The sequence below is a fragment of the Contarinia nasturtii genome, unplaced genomic scaffold (assembly GCF_009176525.2).
Source record: "Contarinia nasturtii isolate CC-2019 unplaced genomic scaffold, AAFC_CNas_1.1 Cnas_scaffold_78, whole genome shotgun sequence".
In the NCBI taxonomy this organism is placed as follows: domain Eukaryota; kingdom Metazoa; phylum Arthropoda; class Insecta; order Diptera; family Cecidomyiidae; genus Contarinia; species Contarinia nasturtii.
The window spans coordinates 145,103-170,954 of NW_022197436.1; the positions used below are offsets into that span (position 1 = coordinate 145,103).

Genomic DNA, 25,852 nt, shown 5'->3' on the forward strand with positions numbered 1-25,852 from the left:
GGGACCGATAAAACGATGTGTCAAAAAACGAAATAAACGTAATTAAACCAATCGTGCAAATGAGGAATCCGTTTTGAAGGTGAAAAATGAACAGATGAACAGAAGCAAACAATAAAATAAAAATTGCTTTGTCACCAATGTAAGCTTGTGACGAAACGCAAAAAAAAAACATTTTTTTCCAAACTGATGGGTAACGTGATAGAATCAGTGAGCCGAACTTGGTTGAAAGCTCTGGGTGATTGATTGATTGCACTTGTGAACTTTGGCTGTTGAGAAAACGATGAGATGGAGGCACTTGACGACAGAAAATTTCAACCATTCGTACCGAGATTTAATTGAACAGAAACAATCCATATTGATTGTTCAAAGAAAAAGTTCCGTCGTCAACGAGCTAATAAGATTCTTTCATCCAACAGAAACTTTCGAATTATTCTGGATTTTTTTTTGTTCATTTCATTTTGGATATATTACTTTCAATACATTCAATATGGATTTTTCGGTAGCCGATAGATCACATCATCAACAAACAACCAAAACCCCGTCGCCATCAAAGGTGATTAATGAATATTTGCTGTGACATATTGACTATTGCGCACAAATCAAATAAACTGGATAACTGGATGTAGCACATTTTCCTGGTTATATATTCAATAAAATAATAATAATAATAACAAAATCAAAAGCATAAAATTTAATTAATCGATGATGATTGACAGGGTCAATGTGCACTTCTTTCGGTAAAACCATTCAATCAATTTGTTTGAATTATGTGTGAAGGCGAATTTATCGCCAGACTATTAATAATTAAGTTATTGCTGATAGTGGAAATATATACGAACCATATAGTCATCTTCAGACAAATTTGATTCGATGACAAAAAAAAGGTTCTCGAAAATTCATTTTATCTAAATTCAATCGCTGACAAAATGATTCTGAAAACAGATAAATACGGCCAAGGTGGGGAGTCTGTTTAAACAGGCATTTGAGGTCGGGGTTTAACCCTATCTCTATAGCGCTGTATACCATAGAATATATGCAGCCAAAATTTATCAAAAAATGTTGAAAAAGAATGAAGTATATTGACGAAACTAATATTTTGGGACACGGAAGTAGTGTAGTATATCCATGCATGGTGGAATGGTTTTTTTAAAAGTCAAGTTTTTTGTTTTTCAATGTTTAATTTTTCTTTCTATATATGGTTTCTTTCTTCTTTGGTTTTCGTCCTTAAGAGGGAATGAAAACAAAAATTGATGACCCAGCCGCATTCACAATCACTCACACGCTCGAAAGGAGCAAAAATGACATAACAGCCAAGTTTAGAAAAATAAAATATATGAAGCTGATATGAAAGTACAGCGTTTCATCAAAGAAGCAACAGCAGTAAACTGCCGATGGCGATTCGAGGAAAAATTCATATTCGAATAGAAAAAAATTCAAAATCTATGCGTATATTTGTTCGTTAATAAGAAAGAGGTCGAAGCGATCGAGAGAAAGAGAAAAAAAGAAATTGTGAATTGAGTGAGGATTCCTTGAAAATTAGTGTACATTTTTCCAACGAAAATATCCAGAAAAAAAATAGCGCATTTTATCAAAAGGCGCAAGTTTTTTTTCACATTCAAAGTAAATGATGAACGCCGTTCTTTGTTCTGTCTCTTTGCCACATTTTGCTTCCAATCCCCCTTGTGACACTTACTATTCATTTGTTTTTTTTTTCACTTTCTGTTTGTTTTTTCTCCCGTCCCTTTCTATCTGGTAATATCTTAGCATTTGAAATCATTATACGCACATAGAAGAGGGGAAAAAGTGCCTTTTAGTCTGCCGGACTGGCTTTATGCGATTTTTAATTATTCCTTGTTAGGTTTAATCTTTGTGTTTGGAGCTTGAAAAAAGGGAGGCGAACGAGAGGGAGAGAGAAAAGATTAGTAATTTTCATCTTGCATGTGCTTGACCGCACGTACATATGCTCATTCGTGTGTTTACAACTCCTTTGATTTGACTTGTTAACGCTGGACACCAGAAACTATGCAACTACTATTCAATTTGTACACACACGTTTGTGGTCTACTTTCTTTACTGATAGATGACTGACATCTTGTACTTCTTTTTATTTACCCGAATATGTATGTCTGCTTGGTGTGTCGTTTCGAAAAAGTTTTGGCCGTTTTTACGTGCAATCCCAATTGATTTGAAACTGTCAATGCGACCAACCAGCACCAATGCAATTCAATTCGTCGCATTTAAATAATCATTTATTAAACATGTATTGTGAACGCTTTTTCGGGTTGGCAAAATTTATATGTTCTGCAACTGCTGTTAACTATGTTTGTTTTATATTCATGCCGTTGAATGTGACCAACGCCGGCACATGACACACACATCCGTCAATCAAATATGGCTTGACAAGTTGTTAAATTGTTTGCAAATCCGAAAAAGTGCCACAACACCAACAAAATGTCAGACTAATTATTTATTTGTGTACATTTCATTTATATTAGATTAGATAATCCGTCGTGTTTGATGCAAACCAACACCTTCACAACGACGACATAAACACCATTCAACGGAATAATTCACGTTCGTGATGACAGATCGCTTTTTGGATTTTGAACTTAACTTAAAATTAACAATTTTTGATGGATTTCACAAATCCGATAACAGAAACGAATATATCTTTTTACCCTTTCTCTCTCTCGTCAAAACAATGTATATTCGCGATCAGTTAATCAATCCACATTTAATTGACATAAATCAAGGGAAATGCAAACGCAAAAAGTCCATGTTTACCGTTAAAAACATGAAATGAAATCCAAAAAATAAAATTCAGAGAGAGAAAAAAGCAAAAAGAGACAGGGTTACGTTGAAAATAAAATTAAATTGAGGGTATGAGTTGTAGAGAGTGGATTATGATTTGAGTGAGTGTAAACCATGTTGATACATAATTTCTATGCAAAACGACAACGATTAAACGACCGATTTGTAGTCCATGTGTGTTGTGTGATGACTAAAAGAATCGTCGACCATTGAAACAATGTAGCATGTAATTTGCTAAGATTACAACATTTACATCAAAAAAAATTCATTCGACCAAGCACACAACACTCGAGCTACAGCTGTTAATCGATTAGTTGCACTCTCTGCTTTTTTTTGTTCTCCATACATGAGTTTTTTTTAGAGAAAAAGTTTATCAGGAAACACTATATATATGTGTTGTGTGTGTGTGTGTTATTTTTTATTCATTTTCTATTTATAACTTTTACATGGCGCTTACTGCTTTTCAACTTAATCAATTTCATATTATTAGACTGAGACGACACATATCGGATGACGTAATCAATCTTTGGTCATGATAATCTGTCGATAATAAAAAAATCCACGACCTTTATCTCAATCATCGAATGCCGAATGATCGAAACGAAGTTCTATCGAAATTTTAGTTTTGGATTCCATTCAACTAACTGTTGGTGTGTGTTTTTTTGCTATTAAGTCGACCGTTAATAACAGCCAACAATCAAATGATGTAAGTTATTTTATTTTAAAATATTCGTCCATACCGCACATATTTGTTCGACGAACAAAACTGATATTTTGAACTACTTTGATTCAAGCGAATACAAGCGAATCGTTGAACCAGAAAAAAAAGTTTATATAGGCCATTTCAAAAAAACTGCGCTTCGAATTAGAACTTTGGAACTTTTTTTTGTGTGTGTATGTGTCATGAATATACAATATAATCAAATAAAGACAAAATATCGCCTCAACAAAAAGTACTAGTTGCGAATGTATGAACTATTTTACGCAATAGCGACAACAACTTTGGATACCGTAAACATCAAAAATGTTTGACTTAAAAAAAGGCTTATCAAAGAATAAAAAAAAGAATTTGCTCACTCTTTACAAATAAATTGAAAAAAAAAGAAGATATTTATATAAATATTTATGAATCAGAGTTATTATCATATCACTTGAGTTTCGATATCAACATCATTTTCCGCAGGCAAAATAAAAGCGCACGATCTGCATTTTGGGTGGGTCCGATATTACAAATCTGCATCGACGAAATGTTGATGCGTGTCCCTCTGTGTGTCTATTTTTTTGTTCTTGGAAAATGGCAAAAATATCCGGTCGACGATCACATATTTGGTTTTTTTTTTCCCTTTGTTGATTATTTGCTCAACGCTTTTTTGTGTAATACACTTAACTATAATTAACTGACTTTTTATTTAAAGCGAAAACAAATCAATTGAAATTAACTTCGAATTTTAATATTTGGACTGTATTTTGTATGATATAACGACACTTATTGACCACAATTCATTTGTTATTTATTATCTGCTGTTAATATGGCCGATGTATTAAGTGACATTAATTTTGAAATAAAGTCCAAAATTCCTTTTTGTCTTTTAATTTTCCTCTCGAATTCAAAACCAAAATTGTATTATTGTAAATATTTTGATTATAGGAACACTGTTTTTTACGAGCAAATAAAAAAAAACGATTTTAATACAAAAAAAATGTACAACAACAACAGCAGCAGCAGTGGCAGCTTAACCAACTAGTTAGTATCAAACACAAACATTTTACTGCTATGTCATTGCAAGTAAAAATGTATTTTTTTTAGTTTGATGTGGCTGCAAAATTATGAAAGACATCAATTCAGTACACTTGAAAATGTGCAAAATTACGCGACCAAGTATATTTAGTTTGTGTGTGTGTGGGTGTGTATCAAAATATATATAGTAGTTTGTCGTGAGTATTTATTTATTTTTGATTTATTTTTATTGTCTAGTGTGTGAGGATAACGAAAACTACATGAGAGAGAACATTTTGAAACGAAAAATGGAGAACGCGCGCGGAATATTGTTTTTCGATTGGAATAGACGACATTCTCGTTGCGTGGTTGAAAGCCAACTGGAACAGAGATAATTGGCGTTGCACGAAGCAACATGTTGGTTGTTGTTTGTAATCGTGCCGAGCACGATTACGTCCATTGTATATGCCAACATAGCATCAGTGACTACAGTACAGCAACTGGAAATAGTTCCTCCGAGCGATGGAGAGAAAAATCTCAACGGTTCTGTGCACGCATGCAAACATTACACAACACATATATATACATTATTATTACATATATTTATCCATCTTGCTTGCTCGCACCCTCACTTGTTCGAGAACATCGCTCTGATCGGCATTTATACCGATTCGTATGTGTCTTTCATTCGTTTCGTTCGTATCGTTTTGCTCTTAGTCTTTTGCACTTTGCCGCACTTGCTTGTTCGCTCACTATATCGTTCGCCTTCAACATCGACAATGTTGTGAAAATTGTGAAATACACTGTTATCGTCTTTGTCTCATGTAACCGTAGTTAAATTGTGTCGTGTGTTTTATGTACTGTTCTCTCTGTGGGCACACGATTCAAATGAATATATATGGGGCTATAGAGCGAACGAAATTTTCTTTCATACTTTTTCCATTTTCGGTACGGTGGAGTTTTAGAGAGTTTCAAAAGGATCGGAATATGAAAACAAAGCCAACAAACCATGATAGATGATCGCAATAGAATGGCAATATGGGTACGCGCGCGCGTTCACACAGTTTTATTTCCGTTTTTCACCCTCCGCTCACTGGTTGCGCCAGCATTGTTTTAGTTTTTTTGTGCGCGCGAGTTTTTTTTTTATTTTCTAATATATTCTTGGGCTCACCAACACTCTCTGTGATTCCGTTGCCGCTAGTTGGACATTTTCCTTTTTTTGTTATTCTAATGCCAGTTCTGTCTTTTGTTTGCTTCACATTTATTTTTTGTTCTTGTTCAACATATTCTTGGTCTTGTAAAAGTGGCAGTTGTCTTCGCATATCTGCGGTGAATATGTGTGTGCGTGTCTCTCTGTCTCTTTCTGTGTGTGGGGGGCTCTTTTGTTGCTTCGCATAACAGCAGTAAAATCACTAAACTATACAAAATTAAATGAAAGAAATTCAATCGACGTTTCTCATTTTGTAGAGAGAATGTGGTGTATTGTTAGTGCCGGAAAGGTATCACGTTGTAGAAATTAGAAACAAGCTTACAAATTCATAAATAAACATAGACTTGGAACAAAAGCAAATGAAAACAATATGTAATGTACTTGTAAAGTTTTTTTATGCGTTGCATTCGACGGTGTTTCTTTTTGCATTTTTGAATAGATGTTGATACACTCCATTGTTCGACTTTAATTATTATGATGTTCACGTGTATATGCATGAATGTATCATTTCTGTGCAATTGAGCATTTTAAGTTAAAATTGGTATTCAATGATATTGCTACTGGAATTTTTTATGAACACGGATGGATAATTTTGAAGGTATACACAATCGCTCTTTCCATTACTAATTCCATTTTTTTCATTTTGCCGGGAATGTATGGTGACAAGCTCTAGAAACAAAACAAAGTTTCAAGTGATGAACATTATAGGAATAATTGCAAAGAAGAATGACTCTTTTTCTGGCAAGAACTTGCTTGAATATTGCACGGTACTTGATCGCTGGATTTTCTTCACCAAGTGGCTTCATATTCCATTTAAGAGAAATTGAAAGAATATCTTCGGCAAGCATAACGTGATAACTCACACTATTTTACCGAATGAAATGAAGAAACTATTTTTCGTTGTGGTGCAATTCAGTATTACGCATTAAATTTGAGAGCTTTTCTTACATGCATGTGTACATGTGCTTGCACAACTGGATGAAAACATGAAATAGAGTAAATTAATGCAATTAAATTGAAATTGAAGATAATTTTGATATCGCATATCACAGCGAATGTACCTTGTTTACTTACAGTCGTTTACCGAAAGCAAAATGCGATTGAAAGAACAACATCCAAAGTGTCTAAACACGAGAAGATATTTCTCTTGTGAAAATCAATTAATTGGAATTTCGTTATTTATCTAATCATTCCCAGTGGGTGTTGGTATATTGTGAGTACGATTATGGATGTGGTTCAAATCTATTACGTTCGTTTGAGCATACAGCATTGATAATTGAACCAAAATGCAGCATTCAGAATCGTGAATCTAACTATAAATAATACATGTACAATGTACATGTATAATTTGATTGGTGCGTGTGTGTGCGTGTCATTGTGAAATTCTCACTTTTGTAATGACGATATATACGCAATTTCAAATATGCTCACATGATTAAGCATGAACATGACAACGTAACCGTTAATATGGTCATCACAGTTTATCAACTGTATGCATTGGCACGTTACACAGACACGATTTAATTATCCGCGATAAACAATGAAAATCTTATTGTCGACGCTAAAGTTTTATGCTCGTTAAACGAAAAGTGATTATCTGGATAACACATGCTTCTTTGCAATGAAAATAATAACAAATTTACAAAATCTGTAACCACACGGAAAACAATGCTACTGTTGAATACAGAAGGCAAGTAGAAAATAACGAAACGTTATACTGTAGCTAATGTAGAATTATGAGAGAAATAGCAAAATAAAATCCGAAATAGAACAAGCATATGCGACTGTCGTGTACATGACGAATTGCACATAGTCAGACAAAAAGATCACAAATGTCAGATGGATTTACAGAGATATTTCTCTTCTAAATATTAACTATTGAAATAGAATTCACAAAAAAAATCAAAAAGAAGGTTGCATCCCGACCTAGCCCAATCCGTATATCATAACAATGACGATCATTTCATTGGACCATCAAAAAAGCGCCATAAACTTGTTGTCAATAATTTTGAATGTCACTTTTGAGTATAAAAATGATGATACTTACTCCATTGCGCAAAACAATTATCTAAAATCATTGAAATAAATTATCAAGAACCAGGTTGTCTATGTGTTAAGCAAAACTGTGGCGTTGGTGTCATTTTTCGTCGATAATCTTTTTTACAATTATATACGATTTACAAAAAAAAAACTGGGAAAAATTAGCAATACCTGTGTCTCCCCTCTAGCATTATCCCTCCAGTTTTTTGCAGACCTATAAGTGGACAGTATAAAAAATTGGGGGAACGGAGGAGGATGAAAATTTCATCAAATTCGTAAAGGGATAACCTTTGATGACCCCCGTCAAAAATCTTTGGCGTACCCACCTATGTAAACCATGATATTCACGGTGATAGTGATATCGATCATGATACATATGGTTAGCTGGTTTTAAGCTAGCTCCAGGCGTCGATATAACCATAACCATTTCAAAGCAATACACACCCAATTATCCACTGTTGCGAACCATAAATGAATCAACGAATCTAACATCCGATGAATTGGCACAAAATCTGGAGAATAAAATTCCACATGGAACGAAGCAATGTTATAACTTGTAAAACAGCCATATAAATTTTTCATGTTATGATTTTAACTGCATGCACTATACACTGTCCGTGTCCATATAAATTAGTAACAATGCTTTAATTGAACAGAGAACTGAAATGTGCTGCCCCTTTGGCATTTAGGATTTATTCATTTTATACATAGATACAGAGAACAATATCCATAAACGTTAAAAAAGAAACCCACCACAAATGCGATCTTCATCGCTGCGCAACACCCTTCCACCAACAGTTTACCAATTTTACAAGCTAATTGTAATTAAATGGCAACGACTTTTAAAACCTTTTAAAATAATATTGCTATTTCCATAACATTTGAATCTCAATAGAGATTTTCATCAACACCAGTGAGCTTTAACTTTGGCTTACGAAAATACTTTTGTTTAGTTCACATTTGTATTGATTGTATTGTTGTGCTGATTCTTTTCGGACTCTATCCCAACAGCAGTGGTAAAGCATTCGTTCTTTTTTGCTTATTTGAATTTAGTTGTTATCCCATGGATATTAACTTATGCAATGATGACTTTATAATTATAAAGACTGCAAAGTTAATGCAAATAGAAAGGAATATACGAACGGATTTTAGTTGTGAAAGTTTCATACGAATATTCATCTCAGTTAAACCCATCGGGAACTTCAGACTTTCTGAACTGTACAAATTTAGCATTTGACTGATTAAAAAAAAAGTTCAAATTTAAAAAAAAAACGACGTATTGAACCCTAGTGTGGCATATTATCATGAAAAATTCAAATACACTACAAAAATCGAAGGATCTGGCCGGAGAGTGATTGAATTTGTGGTTCGCCAGTACAATGTCTCAATACTTCAAATTATATTTTTTGCTATTTGAAATTTGTTGAAAATTTAATTCACCAGGAAATAGATACGCATAACTCCACTTTAAGCTACATTTTTTAGCTAATTTTTGCTTGTTTTTTCAATAAAGACACAAAGCATAATTTGTGGTAGCACTATGGATCAACGGAATTTTCTTCAATTAGGCATAAATACGTCAACTGGCAACCAATTGTTGAGAGATAAAAAAATACAGATGCAATTTAACAAAAAAATACTTTTATTTAAGTGATGCATTCTAAAAAGCGCTCAGTGGTTTTGCGTACACTTTGTGTAGATCAACAATATTTCATTTTTAAACGAACATTATGGTTTTTATGATTGTTAGCCATAAACAGATGACACTAACGAGCATTAAAAATCCCAGCGTTGGTCTAATTTGAATACCTTCATGTTGGAAATTTGTTTTTTACTACATATTTACCGTCATTTTATCATGCATTTTTATTTCTCTTGTGAGGACAGTTCAGACGGGCACACGGGATTTATATACTGGTATTATAACGTTTATTTTTGTTTTGTTTTGTTTTGTGTGTGTGTGTGTGTGTGTGTGTGTGTGTGTTTTTTGAATGTATCTCACCACAACTACTGTAAAGAGCGGAGAATGTATCTTGTTTAACAAATCAAAGTGTTATATAAATAAATTTGCTTTTGCCCACATTGTATTTGGTATTTTAAAAATACCATTTTTTCTGATATTGCAATGCCTTTATGGCCATTTAATGTTGTACTTTAACTGTCGGATACAGTGAGAATTTGAAAAACTCATTGGAGTTCACAAAGGTGATACATTCATTGTGTGCAATTATTTATAAATTCTCTCACGTGAGCTCACAATGGGAGAGCCACAGATGCAGAATGTCTCTTTCAAATATCCTGCAAAAGTGTTCTAATTTTCTTTAGAATTTGTATGCTTGACAAAGCTTATGATAAGTTTTAACATCTATTTAACAGAACTACCACACCGCCCCCGCCTCCAAAAACAAAAAATATATCACAGAAATGTTATGAGAAAATTAAATGCAGTAGTTCTAGTGAATGTTTGTTACTTTAAATCTTCCGTATTACTACATTGCATTTTCCCAGGAAAATTATGCAACAACCGACATTTTTCAGTTGCCATACGTTTTATATTGAGATGATGAGAAGGAACGAGAAACTTCATAAAAAAGGGTTTACTTCTTGTCCATTTAGTATTAATATATTTAATAAGCTAATTATAAATTTTCGTTCTCATATTCCAATGCGCAAAATATAAATCGCATATTGTTCTAGTTGCCCTTGTCATTTATTCTTCTGAAACAAGTCGTTATTTACTCTTAAGGTTGTGCTCTTTCAAATTTGAAAACAAACAAACTCAATCACATTCAAAAAACGATTCCCCATATTTATGTGAGCTTCGATGTGCATACCGCCCACCACTTATATAATAAATAAAAGAATCAGCTGTCGAACATTTTGTTTTTTTTTGCAACTTTCTCTCGATTTTTCCGCATTCATTTCTATAATACTCACATTGTGAATGTGTGATTGTCAAAAGTTCGATATAATTTTTGTTGTTGTTATATTAAAGTTTATTTTTATGCAATGCCATAATCTATAGAAAAGTTTTCTATAACCAAACTCTGTGTCTCTTTCTGCAGAATGGTTGTCGTTGGTGTATGGAATGGTTTTTTTCTTTTGTTTGATGATGCTATTGACTTTACATTTCTCGTCATGTAGTTGCATTCACTTTCTTTCAATCTTTTATTATTCGTCTGTATCGTTGTTGTCGGCTGCCATACAACGTTACAAAATGTTTGAGAGAATTGTGTACAAACTGATTTAGACATCGTCAATTCATATTTGTACGAAAATAGAGTAACCGAAGTACATTACATACAAAAGTCAGAAGAAAAGAACAAAGTTTTAAATGGCTTAAGCCATTACCATCGGTACCCACCACAATGTGCTCAATGGTATATACAATTGACAATCCATTTGAATTAAGAAAGCAAATGTGCCATATCATCATACCCGATCACACAATGCCATCAAGAATCAATATAAATGTCTAAATACACATCTAAGTGTCATTGTCTATTGTTTTTGGTTTGATAGCGGTTGCACTTCAACATGCCAATCGAAAACGGAAACACTTCTGACTATAGACAAAACATATATACTTCACTGCATCTGATATAAATGACGAATCCACTGAGGGGCCCACTAAAGATGATGTGCAGCAACATAGCTACAACAACAATAATAAAAAACGCATATTTACATGAAACGATGATGGCATTGTCATCATTATTTAAAGCATACCATGGGGATTATCAAAATTGTTGAATCAAATTTGTTAATAAATTATATAAAAACTGTGATTGAGTGTGTTGTCTAAATCCATTTTTTTTTTCACGAAGACCTCTGATGCGCTTAAACGTGAACAATAGAGTCAGGACAAATCCATTTTAAAGCTCTTAAACTGAATTCTAAAAAAATGGATTATCAAAGTATGGAACATATCAATCATGAATTTTTAACATAGAAATGTTGAATTCAAACTGTAGTTCTTTTTTATAAACGATTGACATGCCAGTTTAAAATGTCAGTTTAAAATTGGTCACGTTTTTTATGTGTTCATATATCCCATTCATTCCATCACTGTTACTCATGACCAATAATTAAATGCACACGACTTTACTTAATATAAAATTCTTCAAAGTCATTTTTGTATGGCAATATTCATGTACAAATGCAGAAGCATGGAAAAAGTCTCTTTAAATGTTTAAGCTCTATAGAAATTTAATCCGTAGGAATGTAATGTTCATAATAAAAAAAATGTAGCTCACTTTTAACTGAAAGTTTTATTTGGATATCACATCAAATCTTTTAACAGACATTTTTTTTGCATGAGAAAAATAATCCGGAAAATACCATTTTCATTCAATTTTCGTACCATTGTATAAAAGTAAACAACATTTGGATTAGACTTTAAAATAAGATTTTTTAAATTGTTCGTAAGTTGTAGAATGAAGCCACTATAAACTTGAAGAGCAAATGAAGCTACCAGTTCCAACAACCAACATTCTATTCTTTTTTCTCCTCCAAAAATCATTATAAAATGCGATATCCAAAAAAAGGATAATCGGACCTCTTGGACCAAGTTTGGTTCTGAAACCAATTAGCTTTAATACGTGGATGTGTACCAGGTGAAACTGCCGAAAGATGCCTTCAATAATCAAAGGGAATTTTCTTTGAATAATATATATTTATAGACCAGGTTACCCCATGAATGTTTTCCATTCAAAATAGCCTGGATTGGTGACACTCACATTTCATGTCAGTTTATTGTTTTGTTGTCCCTGTTGTTTCCAACTATTTTCAGTTTGTCCACGTTCAATAACAATTATGAAAACTTGATACTTATGTATACATAACATCAAGAACACTCTATAAATAATGATGTTCATATTCGTCGTTTGGTTTGACAAGTGGCAGAGTTTGTTGGTTGTCTACTATGTTATAAATTTAAATAGAAACTGCAACAAGTTTGGCAACTACTTAAATTGTACATCCGTTCGTAAGTGTTAATACTTTGACTTTTAGTGAAAATTATTAAAGTCAATTCACGCTTTCGGCATCGAATCTCAATATGCCGTTGTGCCACTTTGAAAATAGTGAAATAATTCATGACTCGTTGATGAGTTAGATTATTTTATGCTTAAAGTTTTTCGAATTCAATTTAAGTGAACAAAACATGGTAATAAGACCATGTTCAATTTGAAGTATCGAAATGAAATTATTAGTATTCTTGGTAAAATCATTCCATCAAACATATTCAAAGATATTCGAGTTTTTGGTTTTTTGAAGTTTTGGATAGTGTCTGTAAATGTAAATGTTCACTATTCCCAAGTTGATGTTTATCCTTTTATGCCAAATCGCTCACATCTACTTATTTTCGGTCACCGCTTGCTAGCATAAACCTGAAAAGTGTTCGAGTTTTGTTTGAAATTTTTGATTTTTATCTACGCGAATCAAAAGAACTTTACTTGCCGAATAGTTCGAAAAACGAATACTGTGCATATTTATGAATAAGTGTGGTCAAATTCAATGCAAGTGATAAAAGCTTCCCAGGTGCATTCAATAACGTTGTAAATCTTAATGCACTCGAAAACTTTTAACCTTGAAGGTATCATTTGGTTATAGCTTCGCCGCAACAATAAAAGATATCGTAAAATAGTGGTGCAATAAACGATTTGCCATTGTTAAAACATAAGAGTTTGTTTTTTGGTCGGTACCAACAATATATTCGACTTGAAAATCTAGATCTGATGAAAATATAAAAATCAATGACAAAGCATGCTACATATACCCAATAAAATTTACAGTCAGATTTTGCGTATTTTTTTTTACCGCGAACGTTGGAAATTGGAAAATTGAGCAATTTTTATAACAAACAATATTCCAGTAAAAAAAATACTTGTAAATGTAGCAAGTGTTGACTATTGTACGTTCGCATCGCGTTATAAGGAGCAGAAATATGGTTGCAAGAGGACTTTTTCGTTCGCTGGATGGAAAAAGATAAGCTTAATAACAATTTGCTTATCAGCAGTGTTATTATTGGCCACTCTCAGCGAAATAAAGAACAAATGATTGCCGAACTATTAAAATTATGCTATGAATACACAAAAATCTATATATACAAAATGATGGTGCAGACTCCATTTTTTAGAGTATGAGAATTTTGCAGCAAATATCTTCGATTGATTTTTTTTATTGAAATGTATTTTTCAGTTGGGAGAAAATGAGGAGTTGAATGAGAATCAATTTGGCTAGAAGTTATTCATATTTTAAATACATATGCGATAAAGCCAGACCAAGCGAAACGAAAACGAACGCTAAAAAAAAATACTTTATGAAAATTTAGTTTTAACATAGTTTTTGTTCTTGTGCAATCTCGTTCAGTTTCCAATTCTTTTTTTGTTACTTGATTCTCCTCAATGGCTGTTCAAATTTCTGTTATTATTATTTTGTTCATTTCAGTTTTCTCTCCTGTGTAAGTAAAATTTCTCGTTCAACGTTGTCCATTGCAATGGTCGCGTACAAAACAACATTGTGACGCAAACAAAAACGTGCTATATTAAAAATCCTTCTGAAGACGACGGAAATTATTTAGCTGATTTTTGTCTTCTGTGCGCGTAGCATCATCAAAGCATTGAATTGTTTTTAACATTTCTCGCTCATTTTCTCATATATAATATGCTTATTATTTTTTTTCGTCAATCTTATTTCATTTGCCCGTTTTATTCCGCATGGTAGATTCACTGTCCCATTTTTCCAGTTGCAATGTGTTTTTTTTGTTCGTTGGTCACAAAATGAGTAAGTAAATTCTCATCACATTTTCGGACTGTATATTTACAAAATGAACACTCAGATGCGAAATCAAATAACAGGACAGACGACACAGACATCAGTTAGTGTGGTGAACAATTCCAGTTAAATGTGGGTCAAGCATCGAAATCAGTGTTATCACCCATCGGGTATCGTTACTATACTATACAGAAATATTTTCTCTTCCAAGGTATTGAAATCATTTCAAAAACAATCTCGCATCCACAAAATGCATAAAGGAAATATACTTTTGGTTTTTATTGTATGCCGAATCAATTTCGATAATTTTTTTTGGCTTGAAGACAATTTTTCGAAGAACAAAAACAAAAGTTATACATTCTTTTAATATTCGAATATTTATTATTGTCAATTGAATATGTGGCGTGACATCTGTTGTATTTTTACTTCAAGGCACCAATATCTTTACTAATGTCTTCGAAAAAGCTTTTTGCATAAAGTTCGATGCATCTTTTATCCATCTGTTGGCATTTCAAAATTGAAGAACTTTCGTTTTGCTAACTTAAAAGCTTACGTTTATAGAAAATATAGTAATTTCAGAGGCAGCTTTTGGGATGTGCGCATGGCACATAGATGTTAGTTCCGCCAACTTGTTGCGTCTGGACCAACGACAGAATGAGCTTTTTCAACATAACCGAAAGTATATTACTCTCGACTGTTGATGAAAAGCTACTACCATGGTTCCAAAGAAACAAAATTTTCGAATTTTATGACCAAGGGAGACTATTCGCATCTCACTAGAAGAATGGGGTACTGTATTCACTTAAAAAATAATTGGTATTCGGGACAGATTAAATCCATTAAAATGAGTAATTTCAACTAAATAAATAAAGCAATGCTACCAATAAATTGTATATTTGAATCGCTGTGTTAAATAAAATCAGTCCACCTTGATAATCGATAGTAAAAATATATCACTTTAAATCATTACGATATGGCTGTGGACTAGCACTTTGATATTCTACCATTCGATACACATATGTTCCGTTTACATGAAATGCAACAATACATTTTGTTACATTTTTCATGATTGCTGTTTTTTCATCTAAATTCCAACTACTTTACAATATGCTTTTTGATGTTATTTTTGCCCCTTTTGATGTTAGTTATAATATGTAATAAGTAGCAATATGTTGACATTAGATATTTGACAATAAACAATAATCACTTACCCATATCGTCTATTAATGGTGCCATTCTCAATGTAACTCCCACCTTTTTTCAACAAAAACAAAATAAAATTATAAAACAATAATGTCAAACATTTAAATTTTGAATATTTGAATTACCAAGAGTAAACACATTAACAGCAGCAGGCCTAGCGGGTCGTCAAATGATCAATAAATGTTTAAAAATTGAAGAAAATCAACCATATTAATTCAATATTATTAATTTATTATTTACTAGCAACAACTTACATGCTGTGAAAATGATTGTCAACCTGGCCCGTTGCGACATATCTTCTGGGTCGATAACCTTCATACAATGACAAATCGTAAATTTTAATATAAGTGATTTACTTCAAAATAAAAACGATTCAATTTATACATTTTTTGCGAGTCGGATTGAATTTCAAAATTATTCTTCTAAGCTTAGAAGAAATTATTCTTCTGTAATGTCTGATCAGTCTTTTCTATCTTTTTTTCATTTTGGAACAAGAAAAAAATGTAACCACAGCATTTTAGCCGTCTTAACATTGAAAGGTCATTTTGAACACATGTTTTCTCTTTGCTTCATAAATATTGGCAACTTTGAAAAACTATCGAAATAAGAAACCACAAAGTACGATAAACTTTGTCATCATTGGGCCACGAATCAAAAGAAAATAAATCGGATTCGTCTCGGGAAGTTTTTTCTGCATTGAATTTTGATGCAAGTAAAAGTTTTTCATATATGATTCTTTTTGTATCATGCAAAGTTAAAACATAGTATTAGTTTTTGATGTGTTTTTTTTTTGTTGATTTCAAAGGTTCTAGCACGGGCAAATCTACAAAACTTGATATTTTTGACTCCACTCACTCAGATAAAAATCGATTACAGAGAAGAATTTAGTGGGAAAAAGCATGTTCAGTGTATCTAGTATAAATTACTATATGTACGTTATCGGAAGTAGAATTTCTGAGTGGTTTATTACAATACCTTCACAGTCTGTTCATCCAAGTCGTGCAGTAAGATTTTTCGTTTGTGTCGATTTTTTCGTCCATTATTATGGTGATGATGATGATGACGATGTCGGTGTCTGCAATTAATTAGTTGACAATTGTAGATAGAAGAAAAATGAACATTTTACAGACATTGTTGCAATTCAACTTACTTCCGATGTCGTCGTCGTCGATCGCCTGTAAAATCTGTACTCCTATCAGTTTCCATTTTAAGTGAAACATCATACATTAATTCATCATTATAACGCAATTGGCTAAAAATGAGCAGAGATAAAATGTTAATTTTATGGAATAAAAAAAAGGTGCATAACAAAAGCTTTAGAATGTTCTTACATGGGTTGAGATGTTGGCATACTTAATATACATTGCTGAAGACGATTTGAAGATGGATAAACTAACATTGGTTCAGAGTATCTATGTGTTCGTTCTGTCGTCAAGCAAAAAAAAAATACAAACAAATATGAGTCTCAACGTTGATTCTCATTTCTAACGTTAGTTTAACTCACTGTATTTACTATGATTATCGTCCTGAGTGGCTTTTTTATTTGAAACAACCGAAATATCGTTGGTGTCATCAACCGTACAATGATTGCCTCGTTCGCATTTGTTGCTAGTTACGTGTTTTGCCATTGTTTTTGTGGCCGATGTAATCACAGGTAAATTTTTCGACGTTAATTGATTAAAACTAGATATAAAACCGTGCACTTCATTATTCGCATTAGATACTTTATCTTTTTTCTTAAAAAATGGTTTGCTATTTCGTTTTGTCGTCGTCGTCGTCATCATCGTCGATTTTGCTTGACTCGAGCAACATTCATCAGTCTCATCGATATTTTCCTTGCATTGATTATTTTCATTTGATGTTCCGCTTCGGTTCGATGTTGGTACATTTGCAGCCGTCACATTGTCATCGGATGTGTCAAAAATCATTTTTTGTGTAAGCGGTGATTTTATCACTCTGCCAGACGCTGACACTGAAAATGTTATATCATTCAATTAAACAAAAATACTTTAACCCATATTGGGTCGAATGAAAGTAGAAAAAGGATTGCAATGTTTACTCTGAACAAAATTGAAATTATGGAGGGAAATGAAAGAAGAGTTCTTCAGTTGTGAGGGGTAATGCTTCGGTCCTCTCGGACAGAAAGTATCCTGGCTGATGAAATTATTTTAAAAATATATCCATAGGAGGGCAGGCAAACTTCTGCAGGGGACGGGACAAATGACATGTATCATAGGGGGAGATGGGTTGACCCTAGCACATCGAAAGATTTGAAAAGTTGAGCAAAGCCCAATTATTTCGTTTTTACCCGAAAAATATGTATGAGGTTGCACACCGCGGCATAACACGGAAACTTTACCTTCCGCTATGTTTGTCGAAATATTAAGAATTTCATACCACTTTGCACAAATTTTGCTAAAAAGCGATGAGAATTGGGTTAAAAGATGCTGTATATTTTGTTGTTTTTATCGTGCCGTGTATCTATCGTTGACGATTGTATTCATTTACGTTAATGACAAACTCAAATGACATACATAGAAGAATGTACTTCAATCAACGTGATCTTGTCATTTTAGATGGAATACCATGAAAGATGCACAGAACACTTAAAACGTTGTTCATTTGTTCTAATTTGTTACGGAAATGAAATGAAATTCGATACTAAAACTGGTCGATGACATTTATTTCGTTTTCTGTTTTAAAATATCTAAACAATGGGAGGAAATGACAGCAAATTTCAAAATTGGCGCGCTGTTTAGTTTCGATTTGAGTTGTTAAATTACATTGACGTCCCCTTTGAAATTGGTGGCGCCACCGTCGGCTCAATGAGACTTGAAGTCTTCACATCCTGTCATTGTATCTAAATATCTCTGATAGATTCGAAACACCTTCAATTATTTTTTTTTTTGTGCATTTCCAAAAGTGTTTATATCAACGATAAGCATTAATTAAATTCTTTGAACGATGACAACAACAATAAAAATGATAGATGAACAAAAACTGCCATGACACAGATTTCCATCTATTTTTTTTTTAAATTCATCTGTTCTCATACACCAGAGAATCACATTGAAACTATTTAACTATTTGTGCGCATCCAACTCTCGTTTGCACAACGAACAATACAATCTTTTATTGTTATATGCTATTAAATTGAATAGGATAAGACTGATTTCAAACGGTGGTCGATTTAGCTAAAATGGCTGGGATTGAAACTTTAAAATCGAAATGAAAAAAAAAATTGGGAAAGGCGTTGATTGGCAACAATGATGAAAAAAAGAGAAGAAGAAAAAGTGTAGTACCATTGAAAGTTTGACGTTGTGCCAGTATTGGGCTACATTGGGCGCTTATCGATTTTGCCTCGAGCAAATGTATTTGATATCTTTGTTTGTGATCCAACAAAGCCATCTCATCAGCTGGTTCACTCAATGTGGTATGTTTCAATGAACTAGGCACGCTAATTGAATCGCAGCTATTTTTTCGCGATCGCAATTTTTGCATCGCATTCATTTCATCGTTTCCTTCGATTTGGCTGACAATGCTGGGACATTTGCTATTCGTTGCTGCTACACTTGTCGATTCAATATCCACTTCTATGACGCTATTATCACTGATTTTCGAATGCGTACTGTGTGCATTTTGATCGTCACCACTATCCATGCATCGACGACTATATTTCGCGTGGCAATGGAAATCACAATGCAATGGGTCATGCCGTTGCGTTGTATTATTGTCATTGTTACACGAACCACGTTCATTTAACACATCAATGTGACATTCGGTTAATATATTTTCCGTTTTCATCAATGGAATTTCGTTCACATGAATGTTGGTGATGGAATTAACCGGTTCTTGATTGTCATTAATTTTTTTCATAATTTTTTTGGAATCGATTACAATTTTACTTTCTTGTTGGCTAATTGATGGAGGATCTATATCGATCGCTGCCTCTTTTGAACTGCTGTCATCACATCTATTCGATCGATTGTGACGACTGCCAAATATTAAAGAGCCAAGACAATTTTGCTGTTTACGTCGTCGTTTTGCCACTTTTTTCGCTTCGCATTCACGTTTAATGGCCAGAATTTTTTTCTGTACTAATGACGATAGTAAATTTTCATAACTTATTGCTTTTTCAACATCTGTCATTGTATCCGTTGTACAGACAGCTTTGTCGACCTTCATGTTCGTTACCGTTTCTCTCTCTCAATTTTAAATATTGTTCACGATTTTGTGTTTTCGCCTCGATTACGTATTAGCGTATACATTTAAACTACTACGATATTTTGCGTGCACCTCAGTCTTATCACAAGATTTATCGCATACATATTTGGGGTCAATCAATAATTTCATTATATTCGTCCAATTGCCTTGTTGCGAATTTCGTGCCTTGTTGCGTATTTGGTCTACAATTCGGTTTTATTTTCCATCTAGTATATTCTTCTCGATTCCATTCTTCGTTCCATCTGTAACGATAATTTTTATAAAAAACACAATTAATTGCTTTTTTTTATTTAACATTTTTGGTAAATGAAGATTCATAATAGTCAGGGTTTCATAAGTGTGAAAACATATTTACTCGAAAGACAACCAACATGTTATTTTTTTTAGTTTTCGAACCGTATTCTTCAAAAAAACATATGTATATACTATATACATATATCTCAAGTTTTTGGACTAAATTCAGGCGTTTATTACACACTACAACAATAAATACCAAAATGTATATATACAATAATTAACGGTACTCCTACTTAAAGCAAAAAGTCGGGCCGTATTCCAAATTTAAGTGTTCAAACGACTCAAAATTTCAAGAATAAAGTGCCACAAACCCTGTTTGTCAAGCAAAAGATCATTTTTGGTGATTCTATCATTTTGGTTACAGCACATCTAAATTTGAAAGAAAACGATAGCTTTCGACATGAATATTAGTAATCATCAAAATATGTAATGTAATTAGTGGCAAAAATTGGGTGTTTACTTCGACTTAAATCATGTTGCACTGAAAAATTCATCATTTTGGACAGTGAAACATACTAAACATACTAAAACTATATCGAAGCATGAATCAAGTGCAAGTGGTTTCTTTTACATTGATAACGTTAGAGCACTACTATATAAGGCTAGAGACGTCGACAAACATGTGCTTCTTCTTCAAAAACAAGACATATACAAGGATCACATGTACGCAGAAGTCAATAAGTATTCATCACAGAAATTTCTGTTAAACGAAGCTGAGTAGCGCGCGCATGTATTTGTAATTGTCCATTCAGTGTACTCTAAATGTGTTTTTGGATTGACTATGAATAAAGCTAGCTACAACTGAGAAAAGTTTTCAATTTGTTTGTTTTGTGTATAAAATGGGTTCGTTTGAATTTGAGAAATTGAAATTTAATAAGTTAAAATTTTGTTATTATCTTCAAGTCTATCAATTTAAAATGATCGACTTTTATATTGATGACGCATTTCATCGAATAAATTTACATTTTAATTTTTTAAGAAAAACATTTGAACATACGCATCTACTTCTTTCTGGCTGTACTGAATATATTAATCTGAAAATTGTCGAGTCACGATTTTGTATATAACTAGGTTCATTCAATCGATGAACGGCATATAATTTCTTGAACCAAAGAGAATCAAACGTCATGAAGTTTATTTTGTTGTTGGCACTCTCGCTGTCTATATTTGATCAGGTAATTTTATTTAAAACAAGCCGCCTTACTTAACAAAAAAAAAAGTCTTACGGGAGTAAGACGAACTTTTCCGCACTGTGGTAGTTGCGTATTTTATTAAGAAAGTTCAAAATAATATTTGCTCGATTCTTCAAGTCTTTCAAGCGGCGTAAAGTTCGAGACCAAAAAATATGTTTCAACTTTGGCAACGAAATATTTTTTAATTTAATAGCAGAAGTACCCGAGAAAAGATTTTTCACACTTTCATGATGAACCCATTTGTACGACATTTGAAAGTATTCTATTTTCTAACAAAATACTATAAAAAATATGTCTGACGTTAATTTTGCCATAAAAATTATTTTTGAAACACTTTCCATAACTAAAGTCACAAAAAATTTGGATCTTTGTATGGGAGCCATGTCTGTATGCTATATTAATGGTGTGAAACTTTGCACAGGTTATTTTTTCACAAAAAAATAACATTCGTAGGGTTTGGAGAAATTTCAACCAAAATTAAGGGTACCTCCCATACAAAATATTCGTTTTTGAGCCAAAAATTTAAAATTTTGTATGGAAGGTACCCCTAACTTTGATCGAAATCTCTTCAAACTTTCAGAATGTTATTATTTTGTGTAAAAAATAGTCTGTGCAAAGTTTCACGTCATTAAAGTATCATACAGGCATGGCTCCCATACAAAAATTCAATTTTTTTGTGACTTTTACAAGGAAACTGTATTAAAAAATATGTCTGACGTTAATTTTGCCATAGAAATTATTTTTGAAACACTTTTCATAACTCACAAAAAAATAACATTCGGAAGGTTTGGAGAAATTTTAACCAAAATTAAGAGTACCTCCCATGCAAAATATTCGTTTTTGAGCCAAAAATTGAAAATTTTATATGGGAGGTACCCCTAATTTTGATTGAAATCTCTTCAAACTTTCAGAATGTTATTTTTTTGTGTAAAAAATAGACTGTGCAAAGTTTCACGTCATTAAGGTAGCATACAGGCATGGCTCCCATACAAAAATTCATTTTTTTTGTGATTTTTTCAAGGAAACTGAATTAAAAATTGATTGTATCTCAAAACTAACGTCGGATTCGGTTTTCTCGTGCCAAAAAACCCCCCAATACATATTTTTGAATGTTTAAGTCCACATTAAGTATGACTTTTGGACGAAAATTGGACTCTTTTTCATAGGTATCACTCCAGGCATGACATTTTTTCCCATCAACCAAAGTCGCTCAAAAGCTAATGATTTCTATTCCTCGGGACCCCCAATCATCCTGTAAAGTCAGATTTTGAATTAAGTTTCTACGATGAGCGCAATCTTGCTAACAAATTTTGCGTACGACGTACGACGTACGACGTACAGATTAACATAAACCATGCTCAAAACGGCCTGATTCGGGTTCGCTGACCTCAGAAACGTCCAGAAAACATGTTTCTGAAGTTTTCAAAATTTTGACCGATTACAATACTTTTCACCTTACACTATGTGTGCGGAAAAGTAAAAAAACAAATGAATTTAATAATCGGATTATTTTCTTCCAGTTCAAATTGGTTTGTAGCCAAAATTATACCTCGAAAAGTCCGGTCTATACCTCATTAATTAATGCATTTGTATCAAAAACTGATGCAATCAGGCTATCGTATGACATAAGAGATAGATTAACCATCGTTTTCAAGACAAAAGTATATCGGAAACCAGATATTGTTTTGAGTCGTTTGGATATGTATGAAAGTTCTTCTAATAGTCCCAATTTTGATTATTTCGTTCAAATGTATGATAAGTCGGGGCTGCCCGATTTGGAGAGTATAATGTATAATATTATTGGACGTGGTGATGATGAGGTTCGAAGAAAGATGAAAGGAGATATTGAATACATAACAAAGTTGCGCCATGATATTCGTAATTTCTATAATAATATTTATAAGGGATTGTTCGTCGAACCAAAATTTATCGAAATCAATGGCTTCCAACAAGCATTTGAAAAATTCAATAAAACACCACTAAAAAAGGCACAAGAAAAAAAGATCAAAGAAAATATTGATTTTATAGGAAATGCACATAGTCAAATCATCACGAGTTTGAGTGAAAAATTGTCAGAGACACCATTTTCAAGATTGGAATGCTCAAAGCAATATGATTCGAGCAAAAATAAACTAAATGCGATTAAAAAATCCGAAAATGATGCAGATATGAACGATGTGAGTTTTTCATTTCTGATGGATGTAAGTGTTTTTATAACCGAATTGACAACAAAACTGGAAGCATTTAAAAATGACATGAGTGCTGCATCATCGGTTGTCGATGAGTTAACTAAAGCCCGGATTCAATGGCTGGAAATCGTAATGGGTGTAAAAATTCAAGCACAAAATGGAGGAGTAAGAATGAGTTGTTGCGGGGCGATATAATTTGAATCCAACATCATATTGGTTTAACATTCAACAGATGAAAAACAACTAATTTTATCCAGCACTAAATAGACGAAAATATTTGTATTTTATCAACTGTATAATAAAGGCAAATACAATACCAAAAGTGAATTGATGGCTAGGGGATAGACACCAATTTTTAGTATATTTAGTTTCATTTAATATGTTTTTAGTTTCTTCTAGTTTCTTTTAGTAAATAAACAAAAACGCAAATATCCATTGCGAAGAAACCATTGTTCTCACTGAACGCAAATATTTTGTTTACAAAAATGTAGCGTTAATCTCATCATAAGAAAAGTATTGGCAATGTATTTTGTATGGATCGGTCGAAGAATCAATATGAACATTTGTTCTCAAGTAGATTTTAGTATACTTTTAGTTTTCTATAGTAAAAATGTGTGTCTACTGTCTACCCCCTAGATACGCATACGAATTATTTACACATCTGTTTAGTTAAAATATAATACCGATTGACGTCAAAAATATTAAAATGGCGAAAATGTCTTCTCACTCAAATACCTTTTAAACCGTACTTTATATCTGTAGAGCTTAGTACGACTTAGTAGTAACCACTTCAGAAATTAAGATTATTGAATAAGTGAAAAGAAGCTATTCATTTGCTGTCTTTTGAATTACACGCCACAGGCGTCTTTGTCGATTTTCGTATAAACATATTTCAAGTTGAACATCTAAAGCTTCAATGGAACTTTAATTCTTTATGATAAGGGTTCAGTAAAGAAATTGGCAAATACCTGATCATTCGAGCACACAGGAAAAAAAAATGCACAAAGAGGGTATATGGGAAATTAGACAATTTCCAGACAATTTAAGTAATTTTCCAACAATTCAAAGACAAAATATTCAAAGTTAACTGCCAAGCAGTCAATTTTTGACTTCACTTTGTGTTGTTGAATAATCAATTGAAACATTCCTCAAAACAACTTGTTAGAAGTCTATTTGGATTATTCTCTCCCACAAAATATTGGAAATTTACCCTATTTTCTGTGCGATTTAACGCTAGAGATTCCCAGAATAAATATAAAATATCAAAGACATTTGGTTGTCTTTGTACAAGAAAGAAACAATCTTGCTATAGAAATGAAATTTTTCATTCATAAAATGAATGAAGAAGATCCATTAACAGATTTCCTTTATTTGAATCACTTTTTTCCTTTAAAAATGCTTTGAAATTTGCAAGAGAAATTGAACGTGTTTTTTTTACCTTACTCAAAACATCATCATTTCGTTTGACTTTCTATCATTAATTTGCAATTTATGTGAAAGTTAATGTATTTTCATCAATATCTATCCATTCTCGCCCTGAAGTACAAAAAGTAAGATATGCCATTTATGTTTTATTCACACCTGTTTGTCCAGAATCGAATAATTTATGGTAATACAACCCTTGGCCTAGCCTTTTACTATAGCAAACTTGTTAACCAAAAATATGCTGTTTCACAAAAAAATTATGTTGAATCATGCATGTGCGTTTCTATTTATAACATAAAATGCTATTTTGGTATCTTTGTGCATGAAATATACAAAGCAATAACAAAAAACCGATGATTTTGCAAAATATGAATTAAATACACTGTACTTTGCGCTATAAAGGCTGAACATCGAATGTTATGGTATCTGGCTGCTTATGTTAGGGTATCAGTTGATTATGGTTTTTGATTCACACCAAAGCCATTTCTGATTTTTATTGAACGAGTTGGTTCGTTGGTGTTCAGTCACTTTTCGATCGGTATTGGATACAACGGGATCAATTTTTTGAAAGTAAGGTGGAATAGAGAAATGGACTGTGTTGTATGGAAATTGTGTGAATAAAAAGTAGCTTAAGAAAAGAAACATCGAAGAAGAATACTATTTTTGAATACGTATGTATGCATAGGAGAAATAAATATATCGTTCATAAATTTATGGATTTCTACTATTATGTTTTGCACATATTTAATGAATTGAACCAGTGTCA

General features: G+C 32.7%; 2 protein-coding genes across 2 annotated transcripts in view; one reads left to right on the top strand and one right to left on the bottom strand.

Annotated features, from left to right (window-relative positions):
* LOC116338380 overlaps positions 1-19,945 on the bottom strand; it is a 64,190-nt gene extending 44,245 nt beyond the window's left edge. Inside the window, exons 1-8 of the mRNA XM_031763589.1 lie at positions 19,061-19,945; positions 17,263-17,730; positions 17,090-17,183; positions 16,909-17,010; positions 16,734-16,833; positions 16,013-16,070; positions 15,884-15,912; positions 15,767-15,809 (exon numbers count right to left, since the gene is read on the bottom strand). Coding sequence (XP_031619449.1) covers positions 15,767-15,809; positions 15,884-15,912; positions 16,013-16,070; positions 16,734-16,833; positions 16,909-17,010; positions 17,090-17,183; positions 17,263-17,730; positions 19,061-19,943 — 1,777 coding nt within the window. The 5' untranslated portion in view covers positions 19,944-19,945. The remainder of the gene's footprint in view (positions 1-15,766; positions 15,810-15,883; positions 15,913-16,012; positions 16,071-16,733; positions 16,834-16,908; positions 17,011-17,089; positions 17,184-17,262; positions 17,731-19,060) is intronic.
* A 1,409-nt stretch (positions 19,946-21,354) lies between these two features.
* On the top strand, positions 21,355-23,988 carry LOC116338390. The gene is made up of 2 exons (XM_031763602.1): positions 21,355-21,454; positions 22,993-23,988. The coding sequence occupies exons 1-2, from the start codon at positions 21,407-21,409 to the stop codon at positions 23,854-23,856; spliced, it is 912 nt and encodes a 303-aa protein (XP_031619462.1). The 5' UTR covers positions 21,355-21,406; the 3' UTR covers positions 23,857-23,988.
* The last annotated feature ends 1,864 nt before the right edge of the window (positions 23,989-25,852 follow it).